The following is a 25,511-nucleotide window of genomic DNA, read 5'->3' as shown; positions in this document are numbered from 1 at the left end:
TGGGAAACCTTTTTGTATCCAAATCCGGCTTTAAACTTCTTCACAACAGTATGGGCACTAATTCATCATCATCCTACCACATTCCTCATGGGCACTACCTCATCATCATCCTACCACATTCCTCATTGGCACTACCTCATCATCATCCTACCACATTTGTCATGGGCACTACCTCATTATCATCCTACCACATTCCTCATGGGCACTACCTCATTATCATCCTACCACATTCCTCATGGGCACTACCTAATTATCATCCTACCACATTCCTCGTGGGCACTACCTAATTATCATCCTACCACATTCCTCATGGGCACTACCTCATTATCATCCTACCACATTCCTCGTGGGCACTACCTCATTATCATCCTACCACATTCCTCATGGGCACTACCTCATTATCATCCTACCACTCTCCCCATGGGCACTACCTCATTATCATCCTACCACATTCCTCATGGGCACTACCTAATTATCATCCTACCACATTCCTCATGGGCACTACCTCATTATCATCCTACCACATTCCTCATGGGCACTACCTCATTATCATCCTACCACATTCCTCATGGGCACTACCTCATTATCATCCTACCACATTCCTCATGGGCACTACCTCATTATCATCCTACCACATTCCTCATGGGCACTACCTCATTATCATCCTACCACATTCCTCATGGGCACTACCTCATTATCATCCTACCACATTCCTCATGGGCACTACCTCATTATCATCCTACCACATTCCTCGTGGGCACTACCTCATTATCATCCTACCACATTCCTCATGGGCACTACCTCATTATCATCCTACCACTCTCCCCATGGGCACTACCTCATTATCATCCTACCACATTCCTCATGGGCACTACCTAATTATCATCCTACCACATTCCTCATGGGCACTACCTCATTATCATCCTACCACATTCCTCATGGGCACTACCTCATTATCATCCTACCACATTCCTCATGGGCACTACCTCATTATCATCCTACCACATTCCTCATGGGCACTACCTCATTATCATCCTACCACTCTCCCCATGGGCACTACCTCATCATTCTCTCCTCCCCAGGCTGCAGGCTCGTATCGCTCACCGGATCCGGGAGCTGGAGAGTCTACCTGGAGCTCTGCCTCCGGACCTGAGGAGTAAAGCCACAGTGGAACTCAAGGCTTTGAGACTTCTCAACTTCCAACGACAGGTATGACGTCATCTCAGCATAAACTGTAGGCTTCATGAACACTTCCAACGACATGTAGACCCAGACAAACAACACTATCATCACCCAATTGAAAGAACCAGCCCATCATTGACATGTATTGGATAGTTATTGTAGCTGGTTACCATTTTCCTAATTTCATCCATATTCCACCTCTCCTCCTATAGCTGCGTCAGGATGTGGTACAGTGTATGCGTAGAGACACCACCCTGGAGACAGCCCTGAACTCCAAGGCTTACAAGAGGAGCAAGCGCCAGACGCTGAGGGAGGCTCGCATGACAGAGAAACTGGAGAAACAGCAGAAGATGGAACAGGAGAGGAAACGCAGACAGAAACACCAGGTGAGTGAACTCTCTGGACCATTACCTGTTCCATATTCTGCTGAACAGACTCTGTTCGAACAGCTAACACACACAGACCCACAAGACATACCACCAGAGGTCTCTTCACAGTCCCCAAGTCCAGAACAGACTCTGGGAAGCACACAGTACTACAAGTCTCTTTCACATCAGATAACCCAAGATAGTAGTCAAATCTGATTAATCACACACACACACACACACACACACACACACACACACACACACACACACACACACACACACACACACACACACACACACACACACACACACACACACACACACACACACACACACACCTCAATGCCATAGGATGAATCATATTCCAGTCGGTGTAAAACAGAAGTACAGTGGCGGTGGTTTGGGCCCATCGCTTCTGGAGGAATTCCTTTTCTTGGCAGTTGGTGGTGGACTCACTCCATTGTTCCAGTCATCATCTCCCCCATTTGCAGTAGCGCGACCACCCCAGCCTCCCCCTGCCACCATCTCTTTCAGGGGTACTTTTCTTGTCTCCTTCAAATCATCCTCTTGCCTCTGTATCTCGGATCCAGGAGGGAAAACTTGCACAAAAAGGTATTTTATTGTCGGTAGGCTGTAATTGTCCTCGAGCACACTGGCCATCTTCCTTTTGAGGCTTTGTGTTACGGTGACGTTGTTGGTGTTGTTGATGAAGATCTCCCATCAGTAACTGGAGCCCAGGCTTGACGAGACGGTGACGTAACTCTCACCAGAGAGAACATCAGCCATAGGCTTCACTGAGGAGACGGTGATGTAACTCTCACCAGAGAGAATATCAGTGGAGTGCTTCACTGAGGAGACGGTGACGTAACTCTCACCAGAGAGAACATCAGTGGAGTGCTTCACTGAGGAGACGGTGACGTAACTCTCACCAGAGAGAACATCAGCCATAGGCTTCACTGAGGAGACGGTGATGTAACTCTCACCAGAGAGAACATCAGCCATAGGCTTCACTGAGGAGACGGTGATGTAACTCTCACCAGAGAGAACATCAGTGGAGTCAGCCATAGGCTTCACTGAGGAGACGGTGATGTAACTCTCACCAGAGAGAATATCAGTGGAGTGCTTCACTGACGAGACGGTGACGTAACTCTCACCAGAGAGAATATCAGTGGAGTGCTTCACTGAGGAGACGGTGACGTAACTCTCACCAGAGAGAACATCAGTGGAGTGCTTCACTGAGGAGACGGTGACGTAACTCTCACCAGAGAGAATATCATGGAGTGCTTCACTGACAATGTGCTAACTCTCACCAGAGAGAATATCAGTGGAGTGCTTCACTGAGGAGACGGTGACGTATCTCTCACCAGAGACATGGTTCGCACAATGTGCTTAAAGTACTCGAATTTGGCACTCAAGTGGTGGAATACCTTGAATATCTGGAAATGAGCTCATTCCACCCACACTGCCACTCTGAGCTCATTCCACCCACACTGCCACTCTGAGCTCATTCCACCCACACTGCCACTCTGAGCTCATTCCACCCACACTGCCACTCTGAGCTCATTCCACCCACACTGCCACTCTGAGCTCATTCCACCCACACTACCACTCTGAGCTCATTCCACCCACACTACCACTCTGAGCTCATTCCACCCACACTACCACTCTGAGCTCATTCCACCCACACTGCCACTCAGCCAGGTGAGTACAGAACTGACTGATTAGGTAGGCACTGTGAAACGTCACATTGATAGCTAAAATGCTGGGCAAATGTATATTCCATTTTGCCTTTTGTGCATATGGAAAATGTCTAGGATCTTTTATTTCAGCTCATGAAACATGGGACCAACACTTTAAATGTTGCATTTTATAATTTCGTTCAGTATAGTTTACCCACCTTTTTACCACTACATCTCTGAACCCAACCAACCCACACCAACCCCTAAAAAATTCATCAGACTTTGACATTTTGAGCATGGGTGAATCGGCCCTGAAGAGCCACATGAAGGGAGAAAGACCCAACTCTGGATCCTGATGGCACCGGTTCTACATTATGAAGGGAGAAAGACCCAACTCTGGATCCTGATGGCACCAGTTCTACATTATGAAGGGAGAGACCCAACTCTGGATCCTGATGGCACCAGTTCTACATTATGAAGGGAGAAAGACCCAACTCTGGATCCTGATGGCACCAGTTCTACATTATGAAGGGAGAAAGACCCAACTCTGGATCCTGATGGCACCAGTTCTACATTATGAAGGGAGAAAGACCCAACTCTGGATCCTGATGGCACCAGTTCTACATTATGAAGGGAGAAAGACCCAACTCTGGATCCTGATGGCACCAGTTCTACATTATGAAGGGAGAGACCCAACTCTGGATCCTGATGGCACCAGTTCTACATTATGAAGGGAGAAAGACCCAACTCTGGATCCTGATGGCACCAGTTCTACATTATGAAGGGAGAAAGACCCAACTCTAGATCCTGATGGCACCGGTTCTACATTATGAAGGGAGGAAGACCCAACTCTAGATCCTGATGGCACCGGTTCTACATTATGAAGGGAGGAAGACCCAACTCTAGATCCTGATGGCACCGGTTCTACATTATGAAGGGAGGAAGACCCAACTCTAGATCCTGATGGCACCAGTTCTACATTGTGACTTTTTGTCTGCAACAACCTTTTTTGCCAATCCCCTCATTCAAGGCTCGCCCGCTTCGTCTGGGCCTTCACTAGGTCCCTCTTATTTAGCCAGCTCTGGAAAACAAGATGCCCACCAGAGTTCTGCATAGGCCTACAGCCCGGTCTGTGCGTGTGCTCTAGCTATTTACACTGTTGGTGACGGCGAGATGGAGATTGTGGCCAAAGCGATTTAGTTGCCTCACTGCAGCCACAATATAGGCCCTGTTGTCTGTGGTGATACAGGACAGTTTATTTTCATCAAGGTCCCAGTCAAGCAGTCCCAAACGCAGGTCTTCGGTCAGGTTGTCGGCTGTGCGGGATTCCGGCATGTAGGATGTTTCCAAATAGCAGGGTTTCAGTGTCCAGGCTTTCATGCGATAGTGCCCTGTCAGGCTCACGTAAGGAGTCATATTTACACTTGACCACATCTCCGTGGTCAGTGTAACAAAATCCACTTCCTTTAGCTCTGTCTGAACCTTCACCTTGTTGAACAAGGTGGGGACCGCTGTGTCAGATAAATACTTTCTGCCTGGTAACTCGTATAGTTTGTCAAATTTCTGGAGGATTTCTTTGAAGGTCTCTCCAGAGATCGTGTTCAAGTCCGGGCCACTCAAGGACATTCAGAGACTTGTCCTGAAGCCATTCCTGCGTTGTCTTGGCTGTGTGCTTATGGTCGTTGTCTTGTTGGAAGGTGAACCTTCACCCCAGTCTGAGGTCCTGAGAGCTCTTGAGCAGGTTTCCATCAAGGATCTCTGTACTTTGCTCCGTTCATCTTTCCTTTGATCCTGACTAATGTCCCAGTCCCCAACGCTGAAAAACATCCCCACAGCATGATGCTGCTACCATAGGGATGGTGCCAGGATTCATCCAGATGCAGCATTCAGGCCAAAGAGTTCAATCTTGGTTTCATCAGACAAGATACCAGTTTCTCATGGTCTGAGAGTCCTTTAGGTGCCTTTTGGCAAACTCTAAGCGGGCTGTCATGTGCCTTTTGGCAAACTCCAAGCGGGCTGTCATGTGCCTTTTGGCAAACTCCAAGCGGGCTGTCATGTGCCTTTTGCAAACTCCAAGCGGGCTGTCATGTGCCTTTTGGCAAACTCCAAGCGGGCTGTCATGTGCCTTTTGGCAAACTCCAAGCGGGCTGTCATGTGCCTTTTGGCAAACTCCAAGCGGGCTGTCATGTGCCTTTTGGCAAACTCCAAGTGGGCTGTCATGTGCCTTTTTGGCAAACTCTAAGCGGGCTGTCATGTGCCTTTTGGCAAACTCCAAGCGGGCTGTCATGTGCCTTTTGGCAAACTCCAAGCGGGCTGTCATGTGCCTTTTGGCAAACTCCAAGCGGGCTGTCATGTGCCTTTTGGCAAACTCCAAGCGGGCTGTCATGTGCCTTTTGGAAAACTTCAAGCGGGCTGTCATGTGCCTTTTGCACCCCATGTGTCTGAACGTGTTTTCACTTTGTCATTATGGGGTATTATGTGTATATATATATTGTTTTATTAATTTTACAATGGGGCTGTAACGTAACGAAATGTGGAAGAAGGAAAGGAGTCTGAATACTTTCTGAGTGCACTGTAGGCCGTAGGATGGTTAATCCACAGGTGGTTACGAAGATTTGTGGTGCTGGAATTCATAGTTATGTTTTTGCGCTTATTCTGCAAACAGACTGTTGCATGTCATCTGGTTCTCCATCTTCAATAGGTTTGAAACCCAAATGTGCTCAAATTGTCGATGCTATGTATTTTGTTGCTCCGAGAGCCATCTTTTTCACCTGACTCCTCTGATCTATTGAACAATGAAGAAGACCAGAGGTGGAGGGCAGAGGCTACCCATGTACCCCCACCCTATAAGCTATAATATACAGTGCCTTGCGAAAGTATTCGGCCCCCTTGAACTTTGCGACCTTTTGCCACATTTCAGGCTTCAAACATAAAGATATAAAACTGTATTTTTTTGTGAAGAATCAGCAAGTGGGACACAATCATGAAGTGGAACGATATTTATTGGATATTTCAAACTTTTTTAACAAATCAAAAACTGAAAAATTGGGCGTGCAAAATTATTCAGCCCCCTTAAGTTAATACTTTGTAGCGCCACCTTTTGCTGCGATTACAGCTGTAAGTCGCTTGGGGTATGTCTCTATCAGTTTTGCACATCGAGAGACTGAAATTTTTTCCCATTCCTCCTTGCAAAACAGCGTGAGGTTGGATGGAGAGCATTTGTGAACAGCAGTTTTCAGTTCTTTCCACAGATTCTCGATTGGATTCAGGTCTGGACTTTGACTTGGCCATTCTAACACCTGGATGTTTTTTTTTTAACCATTCCATTGTAGATTTTGCTTTATGTTTTGGATCATTGTCTTGTTGGAAGACAAATCTCTGTCCCAGTCTCAGGTCTTTTGCAGACTCCATCAGGTTTTCTTCCAGAATGGTCCTGTATTTGGCTCCATCCATCTTCCCATCAATTTTAACAATCTTCCCTGTCCCTGCTGAAGAAAAGCAGGCCCAAACCATGATGCTGCCACCACCATGTTTGAGAGTGAGGATGGTGTGTTCAGGGTGATGAGCTGTGTTGCTTCTACGCCAAACATAACGTTTTGCACTGTTGCCAAAAAGTTCAATTTCCCCCTCTGTTTCACAGCCCTAATAATGTGTTCCCCTCTGTTTCACAGCCCTAATAATGTGTTCCCCTCTGTTTCACAGCCCTAATAATGTGTTCCCCTCTGTTTCACAGCCCTAATAATGTGTTCCCCTCTGTTTCACAGCCCTAATAATGTGTTCCCCTCTGTTTCACAGCCCTAATAATGGTTCCCCTCTGTTTCACAGCCCTAATAATGTGTTCCCCTCTGTTTCACAGCCCTAATAATGTGTTTGGTAACATGTTCTTCCTTTGTCGTGCTCTCAGGAGTATCTGAACAGCATCCTGCAACATGCCAAGGACTTTAAGGACTACCACCGCTCTATCACTGCCAAGATGCAGAAGCAGAACAAGGCCATCACCACCTGGCACACTAACACAGAGAGAGAACAGAAGAAAGAGACAGAGAGGATCGAGAAGGAGAGGATGAGGAGACTCATGGTGAGTTAGAGGAGAGGATGAAGAAGGGAGGAGACTCATGGTGAGTTAGAGGAGAGGATGAAGAAGGGAGGAGACTCATGGTGAGTTAGAGGAGAGGATGACGAAGGGAGGAGACTCATGGTGAGTTAGAGGAGATGATGAGGATGAGAGGATGAAGAGGAGAAGAGACTCATGGTGAGTTAGAGGAGAGGATGATGGGGAGAGGATGAAGAGGGGAAGAGACTCATGGCGAGTTAGAGGAGAGGATGAAGAGGGGAAGAGACTCATGGTGAATTAGAGGAGAGGATGAAGAGGGGGAGAGACTCATGGTGAGTTAGAGGAGAGGATGAAGAGGAGGAGAGGATGAAGAGGGGAGGAGACTCATGGTGAGTTAGAGGAGAGGATGAAGAGGGGAGGAGACTCATGGTGAGTTAGAGGAGAGGATGAAGAGGGGAGGAGACTCATGGTGAGTTAGAGGAGAGGATGAAGAGGGGAAGAGACTCATGGTGAGTTAGAGGAGGAGGATGAAGAGGATGAGGAGGGGAGGATGATGAGGAGAGGATGAGGAGGGCTACAGGAAGCTTTTAAAGTTGGTCCCTTTTGTTTCCCCTGTTGACCTTTAACCTTTAAACCCCCTATCTGTCCAGGCGGAGGATGAGGAGGGCTACAGGAAGCTGATTGACCAGAAGAAGGACAAACGTCTGGCGTATCTGCTGCAGCAGACTGACGAGTACGTAGCTAACCTCACTGACCTAGTCTACGAACACAAGGCTGCACAGGCAGCCAACATGAAGAAGAAGAAGAAGAAGCAGAAGAAGAAGGTGAGAGTTCTACACAGGTCACAGTTCAAATCTGACCCAATGATATCTGTCAGGGGAAGCACTGATACCATGTTAGCAACATCATTATAGATCTGTGAGATTTAGTGCTGTGTCACTAGCAGCTTCCTGTTAATGTACCTGTGCTCACCTGTCCTGTCCTATCTGACCCATAGACTATTGATGAGAGCGGGGAAGGGATGAGTGGCATCGGGCCTGACGGGGAGGTAAGACACAACTCTATAGACTGAATGTTGATGGTCCTGAAACATCTCTTTGTACCACTTCTGTAGTGGCTAAATAAGTGTGTTGTCCCTCCAGCCCATGGATGATGTCTGTGATAATAGTGTGTTGTCCCTCCAGTCCATGGATGATGTCTGTGGTAATAGTGTGTTGTCCCTCCAGCCCATGGATGATGTCTGTGGTAATAGTGTGTTGTCCCTCCAGCCCATGGATGATGTCTGTGGTAATAGTGTGTTGTCCCTCCAGTCCATGGATGATGTCTGTGGTAATAGTGTGTTGTCCCTACAGCCCATGGATGATGTCTGTGGTAATAGTGTGTTGTCCCTCCAGCCCATGGATGATGTCTGTGGTAATAGTGTGTTGTCCCTACAGCCCATGGATGATGTCTGTGGTAATAGTGTGTTGTCCCTCCAGCCCATGGATGATGTCTGTGGTAATAGTGTGTTGTCCCTCCAGTCCATGGATGATGTCTGTGGTAATAGTGTGTTGTCCCTCCAGTCCATGGATGATGTCTGTGGTAATAGTGTGTTGTCCCTCCAGTCCATGGATGATGTCTGTGGTAATAGTGTGTTGTCCCTCCAGTCCATGGATGATGTCTGTGGTAATAGTGTGTTGTCCCTACAGCCCATGGATGAGAGCAGTCAGATGAGTGAGCTGCCAGTCAAAGTGATCCAGACAGAAACAGGGAAGGTTCTGCAGGGGCTCGACGCCCCCAAGTCCTCACAGTTGGAGGCCTGGCTAGAGATGAACCCTGGGTAAGACACATGAGAACGTCCTGCATTATGGATCTTTTCTAGTTTGTTGTATCATTTTGTTTGACTTGTAACCCGTCATTTTCCTTCTTTTGAACTCAGATATGAAGTAGCCCCAAGGTCAGACAGTGAGGAGAGCGGTTCAGAGTTTGAGGATGAGGTGAGTCTCATCTCTGTAAAGCTGACAGCCCGTAGAGTTTAGAGGTCGACCGGTTAATCGAAATCGAATCGAAATGTTCTCATGTTCTGAGCAAGGAACTTAAACGGTAGCTTTCTAACATAGCACACATTTTTACATTTATTACGTTCTTCTCCAACACTTTGTTTTTGCATCATTTAAACCAAATTCAACATGTTTCATTACTTATTTGAGGCTAAATTGATTTTATTGATGTTTTATATTAAGTTAAAATAAGTGTTAATTCAGTATTGTTGTAATTGTCATTATTACAAATAAAAACAATCTGCTGATTAATCGGCATCGGCTTTTTTGGTCCTCCAATAATCGGTATCGGCGTTGAAAAATGATAATCGGTCGACCTCTAATAGAGTTATATTGAGTCAAACCCCACTACACCAGACCTCTACACAATGACAGCCCACTACTCCCCTCAACTGTCAGCTCCTACAGATGTCTGACTCCTTTTGTCTTTACTGAGCTTCATTAGAGCTTCAAACAGCCTCCCTGTCATCTTCCCTTCTTCCTAAGTATGTCCTCTGTGGAGGAGCTTTTAACACACAGTGCCATGAAAGAGTATTTGCCCCCTTTCTGATTTTATTTTTTTGCATATTTTTGAAACTGAATGTTGTCAGATCTTCAGTCGAAACCTAATATTAGATAAAGGGAACCTGAGTTTACAAATAACAAAAAAAAATATATACTTATTTTATTTATTTAATTAACAAAGTTATGCAGCAGCTAAGTGGTCCAGGTCCTGAGGCAGCAGAGCATCCCCAAACCATCACACTACCACCACCATGCTGACCCCAAACCATCACACTACCACCACCATGCTGACCCCAAACCATCACACTACCACCACCATGCTGACCCCAAACCATCACACCACCACCACCATGCTGACCCCAAACCATCACACCACCACCACCATGCTGACCCCAAACCATCACACCACCACCACCATGCTGACCCCAAACCATCACACTACCACCACCATGCTGACCCCAAACCATCACACCACCACCACCATGCTGACCCCAAACCATCACACTAACACCACCATGCTGGACCCCAAACCATCACGCTACCACCACCATGCTGGACCCCAAACCATCACGCTACCACCTCCATGCTGACCCCAAACCATCACACTACCACCACCATGCTGGACCCCAAACCATCACGCTACCACCACCATGCTGACCCCAAACCATCGCACTACCATCATACTACCACCACCATGCTGGACCCCAAACCATCCCACTACCACCACCATGCTGAACCCCAAACCATCCCACTACCACCACCATGCTGGACCCCAAACCATCCCACTACCACCACCATGCTGGACCCCAAACCATCACACTACCACCACCATGCTGACCCCAAACCATCACACTACCATCACACTACCACCACCATGCTGGACCCCAAACCATCACACTACCACCACCATGCTGGACCCCAAACCATCACACTACCACCACCATGCTGGACCCCAAACCATCACACTACCACCACCATGCTGGTATCAAGAATATGCAAAAGTAGTGAACATTTGAAAGGGGAAAATACTTTTTCACTGCACTGTCGTAAAACCCTTTCTGTGTTTCAGGATGAAGAGGAGGTCCCAGGAGCGTCCAGCCGGCCAGACTCTCAGTCTGAGGAGAAGAAGATCATCGATCCCAACAGTGGCGAGTTCCCAGAGAAAGTAACCAAGCACATCATCGAGTAGGTCTCCCTTTCATACCCTAACCTCTGACCCCTAATCCCTGGCCCATGCACATCATCGAGTAGGTCTCCCTTTCATACCCTACCCTCCGACCCTTAACCCAAGCACATCAATGAGGAGACTCTCAGTTAGATAGAAAATGTTCAGTTTTTCCTGAAAGATTATTTGTTTAGGAGAAATCGCTCCGATTTGTTCATCACGTTCAGCTACGAAAAAAACCTGTATCCAGGAGTGTAATCCTATTCGCAAGCTCATTAGCATAACACAACGTTAACTATTCATGAAAATCGCAAATGAAATGAAATCAATATGCTAGCTCTCAAGCTTAGCCTTTTGTTAACAACACTGTCATCTCAGATTTTCAAAATATGCTTCTCAACCATAGCAAAACAAGCATTTGTGTAACAGTATTGATAGCTAGCGTAGCATTTAGCGTTAGCATTCAGCAGGCAACATTTTCACAAAAACCAGAAAAGCATTAAAAAAAAAAATGTACCTTTGAAGAACTTCGGATGTTTTCAATGAGGAGACTCTCAGTTAGATAGCAAATGTTCAGTTTGTCCAAAAATATTCTTTGTATAGGAGAAATCGCTCCGTTTGGTACATCACGTTTGGCTACCAAAAAAAAAAAGAAAATTCAGTCATCAAAACGCCAAACTTTTTTCCAAATTAACTCCGTAATATCGACTGAAACATGGCAAACGTTGTATAGAATCAATCCTCAAGGTGTTTTTCACATATCTCTTCTATGATGTATCGTTCGTGGAAGTGTGCTTTCCCCTCTGAATCCCATGGGAAAATGCCTGCAGCTGAAGATTACGCACCAATTTAGACAAAGGACACCGGGCGGACACCTGGTAAATGTAGTCTCTTATGGCCAATCCTCCAATGATATGCCTACAAACACGTCACAATGCTGTAGACATCTTGGGGAAACGACAGAAAGGACAGGCTCAATTCCTGGCGCATTCACAGCCATATTATTTATTTATTTATTTTATTTCACCTTTATTTAACCAGGTAGGCTAGTTGAGAACAGGTTCTCATTTGCAACTGCGACCTGGCCAAGATAAAGCATAGCAGTGTGAACAGACAACACAGAGTTACACATGGCGTAAACAATTAACAAGTCAATAACACAGTAGAAAAAAGGGGAGTCTATTTACAATGTGTGCAAAATGCATGAGGAGGTAGGCGAATAATTACAATATTGCAGATTAACACTGGAGTGATAAATGATCAGATGATCATGTACAGGTAGAGATATTGGTGTGCTAAAGAGCAGAAAAGTAAATAAATAAAAACTGTGGGGTTGAGGTAGGTGAAAATGGGTGTGCTATTTACCAATAGATTATGTACAGCTTGAGCGATCGGTTAGCTGCTCAGCTAGCTGATGTTTGAAGTTGGTGAGGGAGATAAAAGTCTCCAACTTCAGCGATTTTTGCAATTCGTTCCAGTCACAGGCAGCAGAGTACTGGAACGAAAGGCGGCCGAATGAGGTGTTGGCTTTAGGGATGATCAATGAGATACACCTGCTGGAGTGCGTGCTACGAATGGGTGTTGCCATCGTGACCAGTGAGCTGAGATAAGGCGGACCTTTGCCTCAGCATGGCCTTGTAGATGACCTGAAGCCAGTGGGTCTGGCGACGAATATGTAGCGAGGGCCAGCCGACTAGAGCATACAAGTCGCAGTGGTGGGTAGTATAAGGTGCTTTAGTGACAAAACGGATGGCACTGTGATAAACTGCATCCAGTTTGCTGAGTAGTGTTGGAAGCAATTTTGTAGATGACGTCGCCGAAGTCGAGGATCGGTAGGATAGTCAGTTTTACTAGGGTAAGTTTGGCAGCGTGAGTGAAGGAGGCTTTGTTGCGGAATAGAAAGCCGATTCTTGATTTGACTTTCGATTGGAGATGTTTGATATATATAAGGAGACAATGGAAAACAGAGCCTCAAAAATTCTGCTAATTTCCTGTTTGAAGTTTCATCTTGGTTTCACCTGTAGCATCAATTCTGTGGCACTCACAGGTAACATCTTTGCAGTTTTGGAAACGTCAGAGTGTTTTCTTTCCAAAGCTGTCAATTATATGCATAGTCAAGCATCTTTTTGTGACAAAATATTGTTCTTAAAACGGGCACGTTTTTTTTATCCAATAATGAAATAGCGCCCCCATAGGTTGAAGAGGTTAACCCATGCACATCATTGAGTAGGTCTCCCTTTCACACCCTAACCTCTGACCCATGACTCATGCACATCGTTGAGTAGGTCTCCTTTTCACACCCTAATTTATAATCTCTAACCCATGCACATCATTGAGTAGGTCTCCTTTTCACACCCTAATTTCTAACCCCTAAACCATGCACATCATCGAGAAGGTCTCCCTTTCATGCCCTAACCCTAATCTCTGACCCTTAACCCAAGTACATCACCGAGTAGGTCTCCCTTTCATAGGTCTCCCTGGTGTTTTGTGGGTACTATTTAATGAAGCTGCCAGTTGAGGACTTGTGAAGCGTCTGTTTCTCAAACTAGACACGAATGTACTTGTGCTCAGTTGTGCACCGGGCCCTCCCACTCCTCTTTCTATTCTGGTTAGGGCCAGTTTGCGCTGTTCTGTGAAGGGAGTAGTACACAGCGTTGGACAAGATCTTCAGTTTCTTGGCAATTTATTGCATGTTATAGCCTTAATTTCTCAGAACAAGAATAGATTGACGAATTTCAGAAGAAAGTTCTTTGTTTCTGACCATTTTGAGCCTGTAATTGAACCCACAAATGCTGATGCTCCAGATACACAACTAGTCTTAAGAAGGCCAGTTTTATTGCTTCTTTAATCAGAACAACAGTTTTCAGGTGTGCTAACATAATTGCAAAAGTGTTTTCTAATGATCAATTAGCCTTTTAAAATAATAAACTTGGATTAGCTAACACAATGTGCCAGTAGAACACAGGAGTGATGGTTGCTGATAATGGGCCTCTGTACGCCTATGTAGATATTCCATGAAAATCAGCAGTTTGCTGCTACAATAGTCATTTACAACATTAACAATGTCTACACTGTATTTCTGATCACTTTGATGTTATTTTAATGGACAAAAAAAGGTGCTTTTCTTTCAAAAACAAGGACATTTCTAAGTGACCCCAAACACGGTAGTGTACATACTTTGACTTGGGTAAGCTATAGGCATTGTCTTTCAACTGAAAGAAAGTGAATTACAGCTCTTTTGGGCGTTAAAAATAGGTAATTAACATGTGTTTTATACATCTTAGGTCTGCAAAGCAGGATGTTGATGATGAGTACACGGTGCCAGAGACTGAACTGACCATCTTCCAGCAGTCCTACTACGGTGTGGCTCACGCCATCATTGAGAGGGTCGACAAACAGTCTTCGCTGCTCATCAACGGCATGCTCAAACACTACCAGGTAAACCTAGCTCAAACACAACCAGGTAAACCTAGCTGAAACACTACCAGGTAAACCTAGCTCAAACACTACCAGGTAAACCTAGCTGAAACACTACCAGGTAAACCTAGCTGAAACACTACCAGGTAAACCTAGCTGAAACACTACCAGGTAAACCTAGCTGAAACACTACCAGGTAAACCTAGCTCAAACACTGCCAGGTAAACCTAGCTCAAACACTACCAGGTAAACCTAGCTCAAACACTACCAGGTAAACCTAGCTCAAACACTACCAGGTAAACCTAGCTCAAACACTACCAGGTAAACCTAGCTCAAACACTACCAGGTAAACTAGCTCAAACACCAGGTAAAACTAGCTCAAACACTACCAGGTAAACCTAGCTCAAACACTACCAGGTAAACCTAGCTCAAACACTACCAGGTAAACCTAGCTCAAACACTACCAGGTAAACCTAGCTCAAACACTACCAGGTAAACCTAGCTCAAACACTACCAGGTAAACCTAGCTCAAACACTACCAGGTAAAACCTAGCTCAAACACTACCAGGTAAACCTAGCTCAAACACTACCAGGTAAACCTAGCTCAAACACTACCAGGTAAACCTAGCTCAAACACTACCAGGTAAACCTAGCTCAAACACTACCAGGTAAACCTAGCTCAAACACTACCAGGTAAACCTAGCTCAAACACTACCAGGTAAACCTAGCTGAAATACTACCAGGCTCAAACACAGGTAAAACTAGCTGAAACACTACCAGGTAAACCTAGCTGAAACACTACCAGGTAAACCTAGCTGAAACACTACCAGGTAAAACTAGCTGAAATACTAAACAAACTACCAGGTAAAACTAGCTCAAACACTACCAGGTAAACTCTGAAACACTACCAGGCTCTCAAACACTACCAGGTAAAACTGGCTCAAACACTACCATGTAAAACTGGCTCAAACACTACCAGGTTAAACCTAGCTGAAATACTACCAGGCTCAAACACTACCAGGTAATCCTAGCTGAAATACTACCAGGTAAAACCTAGCTCAAACACTACCAGGTAAAACCTAGCTCAAACACTACCAGGTAAAACTAGCTCAAACACTACCAGGTAAAACTAGCTCAAACACTACCAGGTAAACCTAGCTCAAACACTACCAGGTAAAACTAGCTGAAATACTACCAGGCTCAAACACTACCAGGTAAACCTAGCTCAAACACTACCAGGTAAACCTAGCTCAAACACTACCAGGTAAACCTAGCTCAAACACTACCAGGTAAACCTAGCTCAAACACTACCAGGTAAACCTAGCTCAAACACTACCAGGTAAACCTAGCTCAAACACTACCAGGTAAACCTAGCTCAAACACTACCAGGTAAACCTAGCTCAAACACTACCAGGTAAACCTAGCTCAAACACTACCAGGTAAACCTAGCTCAAACACTACCAGGTAAACCTAGCTCAAACACTACCAGGTAAACCTAGCTCAAACACTACCAGGTTAACCTAGCTGAAATACTACCAGGCTCAAACACTACCAGGTAAACCTAGCTCAAACACTACCAGGTAAACCTAGCTCAAACACTACCAGGTAAACCTAGCTGAAATACTACCAGGCTCAAACACTACCAGGTAAAACTAGCTCAAACACTACCAGGTAAAACTGGCTCAAACACTACCAGGTAAAACTGGCTCAAACACTACCAGGTAAAACTGGCTCAAACACTACCATGTAAAACTGGCTCAAACACTACCAGGTTAACCTAGCTGAAATACTACCAGGCTCAAACACTACCAGGTAAACCTAGCTGAAATACTACCAGGTAAAACCTAGCTCAAACACTACCAGGTAAAACTAGCTCAAACACTACCAGGTAAAACTAGCTCAAACACTACCAGGTAAAACTAGCTCAAACACTACCAGGTAAACCTAGCTCAAACACTACCAGGTAAACCTAGCTCAAACACTACCAGGTAAACCTAGCTCAAACACTACCAGGTAAAACTAGCTCAAACACTACCAGGTAAACCTAGCTCAAACACTACCAGGTAAACCTAGCTCAAACACTACCAGGTAAACCTAGCTCAAACACTACCAGGTTAACCTAGCTGAAATACTACCAGGCTCAAACACTACCAGGTAAACCTAGCTCAAACACTACCAGGTAAACCTAGCTCAAACACTACCAGGTAAAACTAGCTGAAATACTACCAGGCTCAAACACTACCAGGTAAAACTAGCTCAAACACTACCAGGTAAAACTGGCTCAAACACTACCAGGTAAAACTGGCTCAAACACTACCAGGTAAAACTGGCTCAAACACTACCATGTAAAACTGGCTCAAACACTACCAGGTTAACCTAGCTGAAATACTACCAGGCTCAAACACTACCAGGTAAACCTAGCTGAAATACTACCAGGTAAAACCTAGCTCAAACACTACCAGGTAAAACTAGCTCAAACACTACCAGGTAAAACTAGCTCAAACACTACCAGGTAAACCTAGCTCAAACACTACCAGGTAAAACTAGCTGAAATACTACCAGGCTCAAACACTACCAGGTAAAACTAGCTCAAACACTACCAGGTAAACCTAGCTGAAATACTACCAGGCTCGAACACTACCAGGTAAAACTGGCTAAAACACTACCAGGTAAAACTGGCTCAAACACTACCAGGTAAACCTAGCTGAAATACTACCAGGCTCAAACACTACCAGGTAAAACTAGCTCAAACACTACCAGGTAAACCTAGCTGAAATACTACCAGGCTCGAACACTACCAGGTAAAACTGGCTCAAACACTACCAGGTAAAACTGGCTCAAACACTACCAGGTAAAACTGGCTCAAACACTACCAGGTAAACCGAGCTGAAATACTACCAGGTAAACCGAGCTGAAATACTACCAGGTAAACCTAGCTGAAATACTACCAGGTAAACCTAGCTGAAATACTACCAGGCTCAAACACTACCAGGTAAAACTAGCTCAAACACTACCAGGTAAAACTAGCTCAAACACTACCAGGTAAAACTAGCTCAAACACTACCAGGTTAACCTAGCTGAAATACTACCAGGCTCAAACACTACCAGGTAAAACTAACTCAAACACTACCAGGTAAAACTAGCTCAAACACTACCAGGTAAACCTAGCTCAAACACTACCAGGCTCAAACACTACCAGGTAAACCTAGCTCAAACACTACCAGGTAAACCTAGCTCAAACACTACCAGGTAAAACTAGCTCAAACACTACCAGGTAAAACTAGCTCAAACACTACCAGGTAAAACTAGCTCAAACACTACCAGGTAAAACTAGCTCAAACACTACCAGGTTAACCTAGCTGAAATACTACCAGGCTCAAACACTACCAGGTAAACCTAGCTGAAACACTACCAGGTTAAACCTAGCTCAAACACTACCAGGTAAAACCTAGCTCAAACACTACCAGGTAAAACCTAGCTCAAACACTACCAGGTAAACCTACCTCAAACACTACCAGGTAAACCTACCTCAAACACTACCAGGTTAACCTAGCTCAAACACTACCAGGTTAACCTAGCTGAAATACTACCAGGCTCAAACACTACCAGGTAAAACTAGCTCAAACACTACCAGGTAAACCTAGCTCAAACACTACCAGGTAAAACTAGCTGAAATACTACCAGGCTCAAATACTACCAGGTAAACCTAGCTGAAATACTACCAGGTAAACCTAGCTGAAATACTACCAGGCTCAAACACTACCAGGTAAAACTAGCTCAAACACTACCAGGTAAAACTAGCTCAAACACTACCAGGTAAAACTAGCTCAAACACTACCAGGTAAAACTAGCTCAAACACTACCAGGTAAAACTAGCTCAAACACTACCAGGTAAAACTAGCTCAAACACTACCAGGTAAACCTAGCTCAAACACTACCAGGTAAAACTAGCTGAAATACTACCAGGCTCAAACACTACCAGGTAAAACTAGCTCAAACACTACCAGGTAAACCTAGCTGAAATACTACCAGGCTCGAACACTACCAGGTAAAACTGGCTCAAACACTACCAGGTAAAACTGGCTCAAACACTACCAGGTAGAACTAGCTCAAACACTACCAGGTAGAACCTAGCTGAAATACTACCAGGTAAACCTAGCTGAAATACTACCAGGTAAACCTAGCTGAAACACTACCAGGTAAACCTAGCTGAAATACTACCAGGCTCAAATACTACCAGGTAAACCTAGCTGAAATACTACCAGGTAAACCTAGCTGAAATACTACCAGGCTCAAACACTACCAGATAAAACTAGCTCAAACACTACCAGGTAAAACTAGCTCAAACACTACCAGGTAAAACTAGCTCAAACACTACCAGGTTAACCTAGCTGAAATACTACCAGGCTCAAACACTACCAGGTAAAACTAACTCAAACACTACCAGGTAAAACTAGCTCAAACACTACCAGGTAAACCTAGCTCAAACACTACCAGGCTCAAACACTACCAGGTAAATCTAGCTCAAACACTACCAGGTAAAACTAGCTCAAACACTACCAGGTAAAACTAGCTCAAACACTACCAGGTAAAACTAGCTCAAACACTACCAGGTAAAACTAGCTCAAACACTACCAGGTAAAACTAGCTCAAACACTACCAGGTAAAACTAGTTTAAATACTACCAGGCTCAAACACTACCAGGTAAAACTAGCTGAAATACTACCAGGTAAACCTAGCTGAAATACTACCAGGTAAACCTAGCTGAAATACTACCAGGTAAAACCTAGCTCAAACACTACCAGGTAAAACCTAGCTCAAACACTACCAGGTAAACCTAGCTCAAACACTACCAGGTTAACCTAGCTCAAACACTATCAGGTTAACATAGCTGAAATACTACCAGGCTCAAACACTACCAGGTAAAACTAGCTCAAACACTACCAGGTAAAACTAGCTCAAACACTACCAGGTAAAACTAGCTCAAACACTACCAGGTAAATGCTAGCTCAAACACTACCAGGTAAATGCTAGCTCAAACACTACCAGGTAAAACTAGCTCAAACACTACCAGGTAAAACTAGCTCAAACACTACCAGGTAAAACTAGCTCAAACACTACCAGGTAAACCTAGCTCAAACACTACCAGGTAAACCTAGCTCAAACACTACCAGGTTAACCTAGCTCAAACACTATCAGGTTAACCTAGCTGAAATACTACCAGGCTCAAACACTACCAGGTAAAACTAGCTCAAACACTACCAGGTAAAACTAGCTCAAACACTACCAGGTAAAACTAGCTCAAACACTACCAGGTAAATGCTAGCTCAAACACTACCAGGTAAATGCTAGCTCAAACACTACCAGGTAAAACTAGCTCAAACACTACCAGGTAAAACAAGCTCAAACACTACCAGGTAAAACTAGCTCAAACACTACCAGGTAAAACTAGCTCAAACACTACCAGGTAAACCTAGCTCAAACACTACCAGGTTAACCTAGCTGAAATACTACCAGGCTCAAACACTACCAGGTAAAACTAGCTCAAACACTACCAGGTAAACCTAGCTGAAATACTACCAGGCTCGAACACTACCAGGTAAAACTGGCTCAAACACTACCAGGTAAAACTGGCTCAAACACTACCAGGTAAAACTGGCTCAAACACTACCAGGTAAACCTAGCTGAAATACTACCAGGCTCAAACACTACCAGGTAAAACTAGCTCAAACACTACCAGGTAAAACTAGCTCAAACACTACCAGGTTAACCTAGCTGAAATACTACCAGGCTCAAACACTACCAGGTAAAACTAGCTCAAACACTACCAGGTAAAACTAGCTCAAACACTACCAGGTAAAACTAGCTCAAACACTACCAGGTAAAACAAGCTCAAACACTACCAGGTTAACCTAGCTGAAATACTACCAGGCTCAAACACTACCAGGTAAACCTAGCTGAAATACTACCAGGTAAAACCTAGCTCAAACACTACCAGGTAAAACCTAGCTCAAACACTACCAGGTAAACCTAGCTCAAACACTACCAGGTAAACCTAGCTCAAACACTACCAGGTAAACCTAGCTCAAACACTACCAGGTAAACCTAGCTCAAACACTACCAGGTTAACCTAGCTCAAACACTACCAGGTTAACCTAGCTCAAACACTACCAGGTTAACCTAGCTGAAATACTACCAGGTTAACCTAGCTGAAATACTACCAGGCTCAAACACTACCAGGTAAAACTAGCTCAAACACTACCAGGTAAAACTAGCTGAAATACTACCAGGCTCAAATACTACCAGGTAAACCTAGCTGAAATACTACCAGGTAAACCTAGCTGAAATACTACCAGGCTCAAACACTACCAGGTAAAACTAGCTCAAACACTACCAGGTAAAACTAGCTCAAACACTACCAGGTAAACCTAGCTCAAACACTACCAGGTAAAACTAGCTGAAATACTACCAGGCTCAAACACTACCAGGTAAAACTAGCTCAAACACTACCAGGTAAAACTAGCTCAAACACTACCAGGTAAACCTAGCTCAAACACTACCAGGTTAACCTAGCTGAAATACTACCAGGCTCAAACACTACCAGGTAAAACTAGCTCAAACACTACCAGGTAAAACTAGCTCAAACACTACCAGGTAAAACAAGCTCAAACACTACCAGGTTAACCTAGCTGAAATACTACCAGGCTCAAACACTACCAGGTAAACCTAGCTGAAATACTACCAGGTAAAACCTAGCTCAAACACTACCAGGTAAAACCTAGCTCAAACACTACCAGGTAAAACCTAGCTCAAACACTACCAGGTAAACCTAGCTCAAACACTACCAGGTAAACCTAGCTCAAACACTACCAGGTTAACCTAGCTCAAACACTACCAGGTTAACCTAGCTCAAACACTACCAGGTTAACCTAGCTGAAATACTACCAGGCTCAAACACTACCAGGTAAAACTAGCTCAAACACTACCAGGTAAAACTAGCTCAAACACTACCAGGTAAAACTAGCTGAAATACTACCAGGCTCAAATACTACCAGGTAAACCTAGCTGAAATACTACCAGGCTCAAACACTACCAGGTAAAACTAGCTCAAACACTACCAGGTAAACCTAGCTCAAACACTACCAGGTAAACCTAGCTCAAACACTACCAGGTAAACCTAGCTCAAACACTACCAGGTAAAACTAGCTCAAACACTACCAGGTAAACCTAGCTCAAACACTACCAGGTAAAACTAGCTGAAATACTACCAGGCTCAAACACTACCAGGTAAAACTAGCTCAAACACTACCAGGTAAACCTATCTGAAATACTACAGGCTCGAACACTACCAGGTAAAACTGGCTCAAACACTACCAGGTAAAACTGGCTCAAACACTACCAGGTAAAACTGGCTCAAACACTACCAGGTAGAACCTAGCTGAAATACTACCAGGTAAACCTAGCTGAAATACTACCAGGTAAACCTAGCTGAAATACTACCAGGTAAACCTAGCTGAAATACTACCAGGCTCAAACACTACCAGGTAAACCTAGCTGAAATACTACCAGGCTCAAACACTACCAGGTTAACCTAGCTGAAATACTACCAGGCTCAAACACTACCAGGTTAACCTAGCTGAAATACTACCAGGTAAACCTAGCTGAAATACTACCAGGTAAACCTAGCTGAAATACTACCAGGTAAACCTAGCTGAAATACTACCAGGCTCAAACACTACCAGGTAAAACTAGCTCAAACACTACCAGGTAAAACTAGCTCAAACACTACCAGGTAAAACTAGCTCAAACACTACCAGGTAAACCTAGCTCAAACACTACCAGGTAAAACTAGCTGAAATACTACCAGGCTCAAACACTACCAGGTAAAACTAGCTCAAACACTACCAGGTAAAACTAGCTCAAACACTACCAGGTAAAACTAGCTCAAACACTACCAGGTAAACCTAGCTCAAACACTACCAGGTAAAACTAGCTGAAATACTACCAGGCTCAAACACTACCAGGTAAAACTAGCTCAAACACTACCAGGTAAACCTAGCTGAAATACTACCAGGCTCGAACACTACCAGGTAAAACTGGCTCAAACACTACCAGGTAAACCTAGCTGAAATACTACCAGGCTCAAACACTACCAGGTAAAACTAGCTCAAACACTACCAGGTAAACCTAGCTGAAATACTACCAGGCTCGAACACTACCAGGTAAAACTGGCTCAAACACTACCAGGTAAAACTGGCTCAAACACTACCAGGTAGAACTAGCTGAAATACTACCAGGTAAACCTAGCTGAAATACTACCAGGTAAACCTAGCTGAAATACTACCAGGTAAACCTAGCTGAAATACTACCAGGCTCAAACACTACCAGGTAAAACTAGCTCAAACACTACCAGGTAAAACTAGCTCAAACACTACCAGGCTCAAACACTACCAGGTAAAACTAACTCAAACACTACCAGGTAAAACTAGCTCAAACACTACCAGGTAAACCTAGCTCAAACACTACCAGGCTCAAACACTACCAGGTAAACCTAGCTCAAACACTACCAGGTAAAACTAGCTCAAACACTACCAGGTAAAACTAGCTCAAACACTACCAGGTAAAACTAGCTCAAACACTACCAGGTAAAACTAGCTCAAACACTACCAGGTAAAACTAGCTCAAACACTACCAGGTTAACCTAGCTGAAATACTACCAGGTAAAACCTAGCTCAAACACTACCAGGTAAAACCTAGCTCAAACACTACCAGGTAAAACCTAGCTCAAACACTACCAGGTAAACCTAGCTCAAACACTACCAGGTAAACCTAGCTCAAACACTACCAGGTAAACCTAGCTCAAACACTACCAGGTAAACCTAGCTCAAACACTACCAGGTTAACCTAGCTCAAACACTACCAGGCTCAAACACTACCAGGTAAAACTAGCTCAAACACTACCAGGTAAACCTAGCTGAAATACTACCAGGCTCGAACACTACCAGGTAAAACTGGCTCAAACACTACCAGGTAAAACTGGCTCAAACACTACCAGGTAAACCTAGCTGAAATACTACCAGGTAAACCTAGCTGAAATACTACCAGGCTCGAACACTACCAGGTAAAACTGGCTCAAACACTACCAGGTAAAACTAGCTCAAACACTACCAGGTAAACCTAGCTCAAACACTACCAGGTAAAACTAGCTCAAACACTACCAGGTAAAACTAGCTCAAACACTACCAGGTAAAACTAGCTCAAACACTACCAGGTAAAACTAGCTCAAACACTACCTGGTAAAACTAGCTCAAACACTACCAGGTAAAACTAGCTCAAACACTACCAGGTTAACCTAGCTCAAACACTACCAGGTTAACCTAGCTGAAATACTACCAGGCTCAAACACTACCAGGTAAAACTAGCTCAAACACTACCAGGTAAACCTAGCTGAAATACTACCAGGCTCGAACACTACCAGGTAAAACTGGCTCAAACACTACCAGGTAAAACTGGCTCAAACACTACCAGGTAAACCTAGCTGAAATACTACCAGGTAAACCTAGCTGAAATACTACCAGGCTCAAACACTACCAGGTAAAACTAACTCAAACACTACCAGGTAAAACTAGCTCAAACACTACCAGGTAAACCTAGCTCAAACACTACCAGGCTCAAACACTACCAGGTAAACCTAGCTGAAATACTACCAGGCTCAAACACTACCAGGTAAAACTAGCTCAAACACTACCAGGTAAAACTAGCTCAAACACTACCAGGTAAAACTAGCTCAAACACTACCAGGTAAAACTAGCTGAAATACTACCAGGCTCAAACACTACCAGGTAAAACTAGCTCAAACACTACACTGTGCTGATAATGGGCCTACGTAGATATTCCATAAAAAAAGTAGCAGTTTCCAGCTACAATAGTCATTTACAACATTAACAATGTCTACACTGTATTTCTGATCAATTTTATGTTATTTTAATGGCAAAAAATGTGCTTTTCTAATCAAAGTTTATTTGTCACGTGCGCCGAATACAGTGAAATGCTTATTTACAGGCTCCAACCAATAGTGCAAAAAAAAAATGTGTTAGGTGAACAATAGGTAAGTAAAGAAATAGAACAACAGTAAAAAGACAGGCTGTTGTCATGACTCCCACCGAAGGTGGCTCCCCTGCCTGTTCGGGCGGCGCTCGGCGGTCGTCATCGTCGGTCTACTAGCCGCCACCGATCCCCTTTTCTGTTTGTTTGGTCTTATTGGTTGCACCTGTCACTTATTTAGTTTTTTGATTCAGTCTATTTAAGCCTGTTTTTGTGCGGGCTTGTTTTCTGTTAGTCAGGTTGTGCGTGTAGTGTTCTTGTCCGTTTGTGCCCTGTGTTGGGTTGGACCTTTTGATCATGAATGTACAGTTAAAGTGACTATGCATATATGATAAACAGAGAGTGGCAGCAGCGTAGAAAGAGGGGTTTGCGGGGGGAGGCACACAATGCAAATATTCCGGGTAGCCGTTTAATTAGATCTTTAGGAGTCTTATGGCTTGGGGGAAGAAGTTGTTTAGAAGCCTTTTGGTCCTAGAGTTGGAGCTCCGGTACCGCTTGCCGTGCAGTAGCAGATGGAGTCTATGACTAGGGTGGCAATTGACCATTTTTTTGGGACAATCGTTGACAATTTTTAGGGCCTTCCTCTGACACCGCCTGGTATAGAGGTCCTGGCTGGCAGGAAGCTTGGCTGTGCGCACTACCCTCTGTAGTGCCTTACGGTTGGAGGCCGGGCAGTTGCCATACCAGACAGTTATGCAACCAATCAGGATGATCTCGATGGTGCAGCTGTAGAACCTTTTGAGGATCTGAGTACCCATGCCAAATATTTTCAGTCTCCTGAGGAGGAATAGGTTTTGTCGTGCCCTCTTCATGACTGTCTTGGTGTGTTTGGACCATGATGGTTTGTTGATGTGGACACCAAGGAACTTGAAACTCTCAACCTGCTCCACTACAGCCCCGTCGATGAGAATGTGTTATTTTTCCTATACCCCACGATCAGCTCCTTTGTCTTGCTGACGTTGAAGGAGAGGTTGTTGTCCTGGTACCCCACCATCAGCT

The 25,511-nt window shown here is 44.5% G+C and overlaps 1 protein-coding gene across 12 annotated transcripts in view; it reads left to right on the top strand.

Annotated features, from left to right (window-relative positions):
• The window catches only part of smarca2 (SWI/SNF related, matrix associated, actin dependent regulator of chromatin, subfamily a, member 2), a 123,339-nt gene that overhangs the window by 25,548 nt on the left and 72,280 nt on the right, over positions 1-25,511 (top strand). For all 12 annotated transcript variants that reach the window (XM_046351546.1, XM_046351547.1, XM_046351545.1 and 9 more), the window contains 9 exons: positions 1,083-1,209; positions 1,395-1,568; positions 7,134-7,307; positions 7,934-8,107; positions 8,281-8,331; positions 8,972-9,102; positions 9,202-9,259; positions 10,896-11,011; positions 14,276-14,429. In XM_046351546.1, coding sequence (XP_046207502.1) covers positions 1,083-1,209; positions 1,395-1,568; positions 7,134-7,307; positions 7,934-8,107; positions 8,281-8,331; positions 8,972-9,102; positions 9,202-9,259; positions 10,896-11,011; positions 14,276-14,429 — 1,159 coding nt within the window. The remainder of the gene's footprint in view (positions 1-1,082; positions 1,210-1,394; positions 1,569-7,133; positions 7,308-7,933; positions 8,108-8,280; positions 8,332-8,971; positions 9,103-9,201; positions 9,260-10,895; positions 11,012-14,275; positions 14,430-25,511) is intronic.

Source organism: Oncorhynchus gorbuscha, linkage group LG05 (assembly GCF_021184085.1).
Source record: "Oncorhynchus gorbuscha isolate QuinsamMale2020 ecotype Even-year linkage group LG05, OgorEven_v1.0, whole genome shotgun sequence".
NCBI lineage: Eukaryota > Metazoa > Chordata > Actinopteri > Salmoniformes > Salmonidae > Oncorhynchus > Oncorhynchus gorbuscha.
This window is presented reverse-complemented; position numbering and strand designations above follow the sequence as displayed.